The 11,253-nt window shown below is 43.5% G+C and overlaps 1 protein-coding gene across 1 annotated transcript; it reads right to left on the bottom strand.

Annotated features, from left to right (window-relative positions):
• Positions 1-1,243: 1,243 nt before the first annotated feature.
• XBP1 (X-box binding protein 1) lies at positions 1,244-7,574 on the bottom strand. Its single transcript, XM_066260233.1, is given in 6 exon segments — positions 1,244-2,369; positions 2,681-2,788; positions 2,791-2,826; positions 4,343-4,471; positions 6,141-6,237; positions 7,282-7,574. Coding segments are annotated over 6 exon segments (1,170 nt in total). The 5' UTR covers positions 7,524-7,574; the 3' UTR covers positions 1,244-1,811.
• Positions 7,575-11,253: the final 3,679 nt, after the last annotated feature.

The following is an 11,253-nucleotide window of genomic DNA, read 5'->3' as shown; positions in this document are numbered from 1 at the left end:
ACAGTGATGTAACCCAAATTTTGGTGTAAGTCGGAACACTCTAGCCTAAGTCACTTACCTATCCTAACACAGTTGTAAAATGATAATCTAGAACATAAAAACACAACTAAGCCACAGGAAAAGGAAAGGCCATAAATGTACACTGCACTGCATATTCTTCCACAGCACGCAAACTAGTTTACCCACATAGTTTACCCACATAGTTCATAAGTACGATGCTAATGGTGTAAGCTAAAACACTCAATTTCTTCAAGTTTTTATGGGAGTGTACGTCATAAACTGAAAACATCTTATATCAGGACCGTGTATCTAATTCTGTAAGATTTAAAACCCAGCCTGACCAGGCAGTGGAGCAGTGGATAGAGCGTCGGACTGGGATGCTGAGGACCCAGGTTCAAGACCCTGAGGTCACCAGCTTGAGTGCAGACTCATCTGGTTTGAGTAAAAGCTCACCAGATTGGACTCAAGGTCGCTGGCTCGAGCAAGGGGTTACTTGGTCTGGTGAAGGCCCGCAGTCAAGGCACATGAGAAAACAATCAATGAACAACTAAGGTGTCGCATTGCGCAACAAAAAACATGATTGATGCTTCTCATCTCTCCGTTCTTGTCTGTCTGTCCCTGTCTATCTCTATCTCTGTAAAAAAAAAAATAAATAAAAAAAAAAAAAAATAAAACTCAAAGTTGATTAGGAGATAATACCTAACTTTTGAGTGCTTGGGATGGTGCCTGGCATGTTCTAAATGCTTATACCATCTTTTTGAATCCTTTAGGCATGTTAGAGATGGACTATTATACCCCTTTATAGATAAAAGAAAAAAGTGACAATGTCCAGGGTTACCCAGGTAACCTTTGGCAGAGTTGAACCCAGGAAATCTGATTCTAGAAAATGCTCTTAATTCTTTTAATAATGGCGAGAGAATCTTGGTATTTAATGGCATATCCTCTCACATGAGATGGTATAGCGAAGCAGTGGTTAAGGCATCTAGTAGCTCTTAACCACTTACTAGTTGTGATATTGGTCTGTTAGGCTGAGCAAACTCTCAGCAATAGAGTAAATGCTCAGAGAGCAAATTATATCACTTGTGGTCACCAGGAATTGGAACAAGCACTAATTACAAGGACAAACGTTCAGTCATTTAAAAAAGTTGCATGCTTACTAAAGTTGGATCAATTACCATGGCAAACAGTGAAACACTAGAGAACGTAAGACAAGGTCCAAGAAGGAATCAAGGAACAAAGACACTGCATTGCACTTTTTAATTGCATGGGTAGTTTTAAATAAATGGAGAAAGCACCTTCCAAAAAAGTTAACACTAGCAGGGAAAGATTCCATCAAGCATTTACATAGTAAATTTCTTTAACTTTACAAAAGATTCTTGATCTTTACTTGAACTGTACATGAGGGAAAATGAGCCCCCCCTCAGGTAGGTTTCTTTGTTTGCAGAAGCAAACTGAAGGACCTAAAATCAGAGGCAAGGCTGGGATGCTGAGAAGAAGAGAAATGGTAACAGGCCATTCATTCATAAATTCCCTGTCCAATGTATCTTACATAAATATTTTAATACAAACTATTGAACTTAAGATAAAGGTACAATATCAAAAGCAGTAATTCTGGATTACATTATTATATCTGAGTACCTTGGACTGCTGAATGTCTAAAGACAAAGCTTAGGGGTGACCTGTGAGGTTTGAACAAATATTTTGCTGTGCACCTACTTTGGCTTTCTGAATGAAGCACAGATAGGCTTCTCTGCTATGTTCTAGGCAGTGTAATAGTCAAGGAAAAGGGCAGGCTTTATTGGGTCATTTCCCTAGACACTAATCAGCTGGGGAAACAGTTCACTGGCAAAAGTGTCCTCCCAAGAATGGTCTACACCTAGCAAAGAGGACATGTCGCTGAAAGGGGAAGGAGAACCCTCATATCTACAGTCACTGTAAGAATCCGTTAGGCAGGAAGATGGCTTCAGGCAGTGGCTGGATGAAAGTAGATCTGGGATACCCAGCTCTGGAATGAAGTCATCTTCTACAAGTTCTTCCTTCACTGAGACAGTGAATTCAGGGCGATCTTTCTCTGAGGGGCTGAAAGGTGCTTCCTCAATTTTCACTACCACATTAGCTTGGCTCTCTGTCTCAGAGGGTAACTCTAAGACTCGGGGCTTGGTGTATACATGATCAAAACGAATCAGTTCATTAATGGCTTCCAGCTTGGCTGATGACGTCCCCAGTGATGAAGAAGGGGAGGCTGGTAAGGAAATGGGTCCTTCTGGGTCAATCTCTGGGAGCTGCTCCAGGCTAGCAGACTCTGGAGAAGGACATCTGAGGAGCATGACTGGGTCCAAGTTGAGCAGAATACCCAACAGGATATCAGACTGCAAGAGGCAAAAATTGAATGGAGTCCAATGATTAGAATGCACCTGAGAATCTACCTAGAACACTTAGTACTAGGTTCCATAATGTAAATAATCATCACATTATAGGATAACCTCTGAAACCCACCAGACTCATTTATCTATACTTCACTCCATGTCCTGAATCACCTAGCAACAGGAAGGTAATCGATGTTCATCCCTAACCCAACCCAAACTAACTTTTGCCCTAATCTGTCTGGTTAGGGATATCAGGAATCAAACATGGAATTAACTAATTATACAGTTTTCTAGTAAATCCAAATAATTCCTACCTCAGAGTCCGAAGAGTCAACACTATCAGAATCCATGGGGAGATGTTCTGGAGGGGTGACAACTGGGCCTGCACCTGCTGCAGAGGTGCACGTAGTCTGAGTGCTGCGGACTCAGCAGACCCGGCCACTGACCTCACTCCATTCCCCTGGGAGAAAAGACCAAAGTGAATAAACAGCTCAAACTGCTGAAAGTCCACAAGGAAATGCTCACTGGGCAACTGTGATTCTCAACTTTCAAGAAAGGAAACTACTCTTCAGAGCTGAAATCTTTCCCCTACCTTTCTTATTTCCATTTTCTTTTTTTTTTTAATTTTTATTTATTTTTTTAATTTTTATTTTATTTATTCATTTTAGAGAGGAGAGAGGGAGGGAGAGAGAGAGAGACAGAGAGAGAGAGAGAGAGATACAGGGGGAAGGAGCTGGAAGCATCAACTCCCATATGTGCCTTGACCAGGCAAGCCCAGGGTTTCGAACCGGCAACCTCAGCATTTCCAGGTCGACGCTTTATCCACTGCGCCACCACAGGTCAGACTCTTATTTCCATTTTCTTGAGTCCTCCTCAAGAAAAGGTGAGAAAAATGAGTAAAACTAATTATGATTTTTAAAAAATATTTATTGATTTTAGAGAGAAAGGAAAGGACACAGAGGGAAACACTGATTCATTGTTCCACTTATTCATGCATTAGTTGATTCTCTTGTGTTCCCTGACTGAGGACCGAACCCACAACCTTGGCATATCTAGACAATGTTCTAATCAACTGAGCTACCTGGCCAAGGTTCACTGTGATTTTGTACGCCATGATACATTTAGACTCCCCAAAGATTCAAGCAAGACTGATATTCTTAAATAATATCCTAACAATATTCTCCACAATAATAATGTTCCTCAGTAGTAAAATAGTAACTTTAGGCCCAGAATCTTACTAATAGAAATTATTTTAAAGTCTGCTGAACATTACCTTTATAGAGTATAAGTGTGCCCCATTGTTAATCTTAGACCACTTAAGCATTGTCACTGAATTTGACATAATCCATAAATAGACTAAAAGCCATAAATCTTCTATTAGAAGTTTCATTATCAAAATGAGTCCTGTTCCTACTCATTCATATTCATCAAAATGCTACTATAGCCTGACCAGGCGGTGGCGCAGTGGATAGAGCGTCAGACTGGAACAAGAAGGACCCAGGTTCGAAACCCTGAGGTTGCCAGCTTGAGCTTATCTGGCTTGAGCAAGGGGTCACTCAGTCTTCTGTAGCCTCCTCACCCCCAGTCAAGGCACATATGAGAAAGAAATCAATGAACAACTAAGGTACGCAACAAAAAATCGATGTTTCTCATCTCTCTCCCTTCCTGTCTGACTGTCCTTATCTGTCCTTCTATCTCTCTCTGTCACAAAAAAAAAACCCAAAAAAAAAAAACCCCTACTATAATTTTAGTAGCATTCAAAGCCAGATTTGACTGGCTCTCTTATTCTGGTTCTCAATACTGGCACATCTTTTGGGTATCAGTATTTGTTAGTGCTTGCTCTTAGAGAACCATATAACTTATTTTAACTCTTAGGACTTAGTACACACTTGAAAATAAATGTCATTAAAGAAAGATCATGTCATGTCACTTAGAAACAGCTCTCACATACAGCACCAAATAATGGAGATATTTACCTTGGTCTCTTCCTCCTCTTCAGTAGCCAGGGCATCCATCCCCAAGCGCTGTCTTAACTCCTGGTTCTCCACTACAAGGCCATGAGTTTTCTCCCGTAAAAGCTGATTTTCTAGCAGAAGTTTTTGGTTCTGGAAGAAAGTTCATAAGAGGTTTATTTGGGTTTGTTTTTTTTTTTTTTTTAGATTTATTGATTTTTAGAGAGAGGAAGGGAGGGAGAGAGCAAGAAGCATCAACTCGTAGGTAATTCACTTTAGTTGTTCAGTGATTGCTTCTCACACATGCCATGACTGGGCAAGCCCAGTTTTGAACTGGCAACCTCAGCAATCCAGATCCACGCTTTATCCACTACGCCATCACAGGTCAGGCCATAAAAGGCTATTAAAACATATTAATCCTCTCAATACACCTGATGAAGTTTCACTACAATTAATTTCCTTTCCTTCTCCTTTGGGAAAACTATGCTTATCCAGTTCACACTATATATCAGGAGGCAAGGTCAATTACTAAAAATAAGCTATTTAAGAAGTGCCATTTGCCTGACCAGGCGGTGACGCAGTGGATAGAGTGTCGGACTGGGATGCAGAAGACCCAGGTTCGAGACACCAAAGTCGCCAGCTTGAGCAAGGGCTCCTCTGGTTTGAGCAAAAGCTCACCAGCTTGAGCCCAAGGTCGCTGGCTCAAGAAGGGGTTACTCGGTCTGCTGAAGGCCCACGGTCAAGGCATGTATGAGAAGGCAATCAATGAACAATTAAGGTGTTGTAATGCGCAATGAAAAACTAATGATTGATGCTTCTCTCCATTCCTATCTGTCCCTGTCTATCCCTTTCTCTGACTCTCTCTCTGTCTCTGTTTAAAAAAAAAAAAGAGGTAGTCACAACACAATGCCTCTAACTACTACAGACCTCAGCAAAAGAAAACATTTAGCTTTAATTTTTATTTAGAGAAAGGCAGGGAGAGAGAGAGAGAGACAGACAGAGAGACAGGAATATCAAGCTGTTCCTGTATATGCCCTGAACCGGGGACCTAACCAGCAGTTTCTGTGCATTGGGACTACGTTCCAGCCAACTGAGCTATCCAGCCAGAGCTTGTGACTTGTATCTTTAATTTTATAGAATCCTATCTTGAACTGGCAGGTAATAATAAAAGCAGACCATAGGCCCTGGCCAGATAGTTCAGTTGGTTAGAGCACCATCAGATACACCAAGGTTGGGGTTCGATCCCCAGTTATGGCACATACAAGAATTAACCAATGAGTGCAGAAATAAGTGGAACGACAAATTGATGTTTCCTTCTCTTCCTCCTTCTTCCTTTCTAAAATAAATTTTTTAAAAAAAATGAACCAGAAAAACAAAATATGTACAAAAAGGAAATAAGAACAATATAAATAATCCTTATATATTCAGGATGTGTAACTGGCAACATTAGGTGGATCCTAGAAGGGAAATGGAACAGTTGGTGGGCTTTGGCCAAACCAGGAAGGGGCTCAAGTTTATGCAATGATTTCCTATCTGCTCTTAATAATTTTAGTGCTAACTTGATAAACATTTGTTATAATGTTGTAATTCACCAACTTTGAAACAGATCTAGTACCACATGCCAGAGGGTCAATCATTTCTTTCATCAAGCTATACCAATTACCTATCTACCTAACTTAGGTTGGTTTAAATTTTATTTACATGTTCAATTTTATTTCAAAGACACTGAAACAACTTGGGATGGATAGAAAATATCAAAACATTTATCAAGGGAGGATATACAATTGATAAAAGAGAAGAGTTTAGCCTTAAGTATTTTTACCTCTTCTTCCAAATCTACCACTTGTTGTTCCAGCTCACTCATTCGAGCTTTCTTTCGGTCTCTGGCGGTCTGAGCTGCTACTCTGTTTTTCAATTTCCTGAGAACAGAAGGGACATAACACACTGAGTCATCTCAAACCTTATTTATCTTTATTTGAAAACTTGGCCAGCTGGTGCTTTTACATAAATTTACAATATAAGGTAGACTGATGGTAAAATACACTTCAGGCTCTACCACTCAATAAAACAAAATAAAATAAAAATACCTCCTTCTTTCAATGTAGCTTGAAGACCTGCTTTACTCTCTCCCATATTGTTTTATTCTCTCCCATATTGCATCATCCACCTCAGTCTCATTCCGGCCACAGCACCAGGGCTGGACACAAATATTTTTCATGTTGCATCATAAGAAATTTCCTCCTCCCCTTTCCACTTCCCTGTTGCTTCCTGATTCCAATTCCCTTGAACAGAATTTAATCTGGACTAAATCTGGTGAAGGCTGCAATCGTGCTATGACATAAACCCCTTCTCCCCAAACACCAGATCAAATAAAGGAGAGGTTGATGCCTTTCGCTCTAGTGCTGAGATCCCAGGCAGTCCCCTGATGGCTCGAGTCTGTCTGCTCGAGGCACTTAATAGATCAAAGTGTACATTGACCACAAAGAACTAACATTGCAGAGGACTAAGTAATGGGCATTTCTCACTTAATCTTTCCCAAAGACCTCATGAAGTAAATAGCATTTTAAGGCCGCAGAGACTTTGACTAGTGAACCTTACCAAGTTCACAGCCCTTTCGACACCTGTCATTTCAGCTGCCCCTCAAAATAGAGTAGGTACACTGAAAGAAAAGCTAAACGATCGGTCTGTGGTCACACTGCAAAAGGGCCTGGAACGCAGATGCCCGCATACCCAGCTCTAGGCATCTCTAATGAGACAGAAAAGAAGGAAATAAAAAAGGCCTGAGCAGCCACTACTCAACTCAAAGCAGCGGATCCGGTCAGTCCAGGCTTCCTGCCCCGCCCCACCCCACGCCACGCTGGCACCGGACCCGCCAGGCCAAGGGCGCCCGAGCGCTGCCCGATCCAGACCCAGCCCTCTGTCCAGGTTTCGGATTCGGTCCCAGACCCGGGTCCTTTGCCCACCTCCGCAGCGCCTTCTCCTCGGGGCTTAAGTGTGTGAGGCGCTGTCGCTTTCGTGCCTGGGGTGGCCCCCCGCTCTCTGCCTCCGGGCTGGCTCCTCGCTGACCCGGCAGCATTAGTGGCACATTCCGGCCGGCCGGGGCTCCGGCGGCAGCGGCGGCGGCGGCGGCGGCGGGCTTGCCAGACAGAAGCAGTACTTTGGGGGCCCCGGCGGCCGGGCTCTGCGCGGATGCCACCACCACCATGTCCAGAGAGTGTCTACGCGAGTGCGCGCCACCGCTGCCCAGCCTCCTGGCCTGGCCGCGCCCGGCCTTTCTAGGGTCGTGGCTCCCCGCGATTGGCTAGCGCCACGTGACGCTCAGCGGCACTCGGTGTCCATTGGTTCGGACGGCCTGTAGGGGCGGGGCCAAGGTGTCCAGCGTGGCAGCAGCTTTTCCCTGTAAGGTGTGCGGGGGCATTTTCCCAGGAGGCGACCCGCGGGAGTCAGCCTAGGGGTGGTGCAGGGGCCCGGAGGCCGGGGGTGGGGGGCTGACTCGTGAGGAAGGGTCGGTTCCAGGCAGAATTTCCTTAACAAACTAATTTCCCACCTAGGCTGACGCATTTTTATTCTGAATGACAATTTAATTCCAAACCGAGAGATTTCCAGACTGACAAATTTTTACCTAGACTAACAGCTTTTTCCCTCTGGCTGACAGAATTTTATCTCGTGTGCCACATTGTACCCCGAGTGGTTGAAAGGTCGAGAGAGCCAAATCGGGCCTTGGGTTAGAAAAAAAAACCTGTAACAGCCTTCAGAAGATGAGATCGCACATTTTAAAACTAGGTTTAGCTTGTGGTAAGGGCTTAAGAACGATTGATGTTATCTCCAAGCGGTAGGATTATATGTAATTTAATTTTTCTGTGCATTCCCAAGCTCTCGAGTATGAGCGTACATTATACACTTTTTTCTTATCGAGAAAAAGATATTTCGTATATAACAAAGACGGGAAGTTCAAGGCTCCTGCCGGGCGGGTGTGAAGCAATGCAGGGTGGGGGGGACTGCGATTGTGAAAGAGGGGCCCTTGGCTTAGCGGCTAGGGAGCAATTTAGACAAACAAATATTAACATGAAAAGGCTAGAGAAAACACCCCACACATACGTTTTAAAAGCAAATTTCAAACTGGTAAGTTTTCTAAAATCACAAAAGCACTACTTAAACAAGTAGTTACTGCTTCCTCCGTGCTGAGCACAGTTCTAGGTTCTAGGGATGCAAAGATTAGTAAAACTCATAGCCAGTGATTGGAATGTGTGCAAAAAGTGAAAAGATAGACTGGTTCTAGGTAATTCTATGGTGTTAGTGTGTCAGATTAACTTCAATTGTTTTTTGGGTTTTTTTGTTGTAGTTGTTTTTTACAGAGACAGAGAGAGAGAGGGATAGATAGGGACAGACAGACAGGAAGGGAGAGATGAGAAGCATCAATCATCAGTTTCTCGTTGGGACACCTTAGTTGTTCATTGATTTCTTTCTCATATGTGCCTTGACCACGGGCCTTCAGCAGACCGAGTAACCCCTTGCTAGAGCCAGCAACCTTGGGACCAAGCAGTGAGCTTTTGCTCAAACCAGATGGACCCGTGCTCAAGCTGGCAAGTTCTGGGTCTTGAACCTGGGTCCTCGGCATCCCAGTCCGATGCTCTATCCACTGCGCCACTGCCTGGTCAGGCTTCAATTGTATTTTGGTGGGGAGGGAACAGGTGGGAAGAAGGAACTAAAGCAATTCAGTCTCTTTATAAGCAGGCCCTTTAAAAGGGCATAGTTCCAGTTGTTCCAGCCTCAAGGGGCTGTCCCTTGAGTCTCCTAACACAAATTTTGTTCCTCCAAATTGGCAGTCAAACCGGTGACAATTTAGCATCCTGAGTACACGCTGCTTCTATGGGCAGGAAACGGTGGCGGTGATATCACATTACCCAGGACAAAGAAGCCTGTCGTGTCCCTAATTCTCATTAGCCTTGAGCTATGTGGATCCTAAAGTGCCTGCATGGGTAGGAGGGTCGCTTCCAGTCTCCCAGGCCTTTTGGGAGACATTTTCGGAGTTATTACTGGTTAAAAACTGCACATTTAGGTCAAAAGACTTTGGAAAACTGTAAGACTTTCAGAGAAAAGTCATGTAATTGTCATGAAACCCTTTACTTATTAAGGTAACATTTGCAAAGGCCAAGAGAAGGGCACTGTTCTAAGAAATCCCAGAAAAACGAAAAGAAATTAAAAATAATTTAGGCATGAAAAGAAAATGCAGCCTGATCAGGCGGGCGGTGGCACAGTGGATAGAATGTCGGACTGGGACACAGAGGACCCAGGTTTGAAACCCTGAGGTCACCAGCTTGAGCCCAAGGTTGCTGGCTTGAGCAAGTGGTCACTTGGTCTGCTGTAGCCCCCTGGTCACAGCACATAAGAAAACAATCAATGAGCAACTAAGGTGCCACATTGAAGAATTGATGCTTCTCACTTCTCTCCCTTCCTGTCTGTCTGTCCTTATCTGTTCCTCTCTCTCTCTCTCTCTCTCTCTCTCACTAAAGAAAGAAAGAAAGAAAGAAAATGCATGAGGCCTCTATAGCCCAATGAGTAACCATGTGGAGAAGGCACAAGATGCTGGTGCAGAGGAGAAAACGTGGGTGGGTTCCATTTTGGTCTTGGTTAACGGAGTAGAAAGAAATGTTGAAATTGACTCCCCCAGTTTTGTTTTCAAGACTTTATCTTTTTGGATAAAATTTAAAATTCTGATAAATAGTAAATTGACACAATGCCGATTGCTATCCATGAAGTCTGCACATTCAAGTGCAAACCTTTGAACAGTTTAATATTCTCTATGTGAGATTAATCTGATAATTCTTGCATCAGATGCCATTAGTATTTTAAAACATTTACTAGGCCCTTGTGATAAGAGTTATAAAATATATAAAATACAAAGTTCTTAGTCTGTGAAATGTAAGGAAACCTTGGTGAGAAGTAATAGATCATTAACTCTAAATAAGTGTCAATGTAACAAAACAAAACTCAGTAACAAACTGAAACTAAAATACATAACTGTTCTAATTATGGTAGTCACTGACCATGTGTGGCTATTAAGCACTTGAAATGTGGCTATTCTGAATTAAAATGTGCTGCAAATGTGAAATACACACTGGGTTTGAAGACTTAGCATGAAAAAATATAAAATATTCCATTGGCCATTTTTATATTGATTACATGTTGAAATGATAGTATGTTTGATATTTTTAGTTAAATTGGTTTGGGTTTTTTTTGTGTTTTTTTTTTTAGTTTTTTTTTTTAGGTTTTTTTTTTTTGTATTTTTCTGAAGCTGGAAACAGGGAGAGACAGTCAGACAGACTCCCGCATGCGCCCGACCGGGATCCACCCGGCACGCCCACCAGGGGCGAAGCTCTGCCCACCAGGGGGCGATGCTCTGCCCCTCCAGGGCGTCGCTCTGCCACGACCAGAGCCACTCTAGTGCCTGGGGCAGAGGCCAAGGAGCCATCCCCAGCGCCCGGGCTATCTTTGCTCCAATGGAGCCTTGGCTGTGGGAGGGGAAGAGAGAGACAGAGAGGAAGGAGGGGGTGGGGGTGGAGAAGCAAATGGGCGCTTCCCCTATGTGCCCTGGCTGGGAATCGAACCCGGGTCCCCCGCACGCCAGGCCGACGCTCTACCGCTGAGCCAACCGGCCAGGGCTGGTTTGGTTTTTTTTTGAAAAAATTCTTTATTGATAAATAAACTGGTTTTTTAAATAAATTTACCTGTTTGTGGGGGGGGGGTTGTTTGTTTTACAGAGACAGAGAGAGAGGGACAGATAGGGAAAGACAGACAGGAAGAGAGAGAGATGAGAAGCATCAATTTTTTGTTGCGGTACCTAAGTTGTACACTGATTGCTTTCTCATATGTGCCTTGACCAGAGGGCTCCAGCAGAGCGAGTGACCCCTTGCTCAAGCCAGCGGCCTTGGGCT

This window comes from Saccopteryx bilineata, chromosome 2 (assembly GCF_036850765.1).
Source record: "Saccopteryx bilineata isolate mSacBil1 chromosome 2, mSacBil1_pri_phased_curated, whole genome shotgun sequence".
NCBI lineage: Eukaryota > Metazoa > Chordata > Mammalia > Chiroptera > Emballonuridae > Saccopteryx > Saccopteryx bilineata.
The sequence above is the reverse complement of the archived record's forward strand: the minus strand, read 5'-3'. Positions and strand labels throughout refer to the sequence as shown.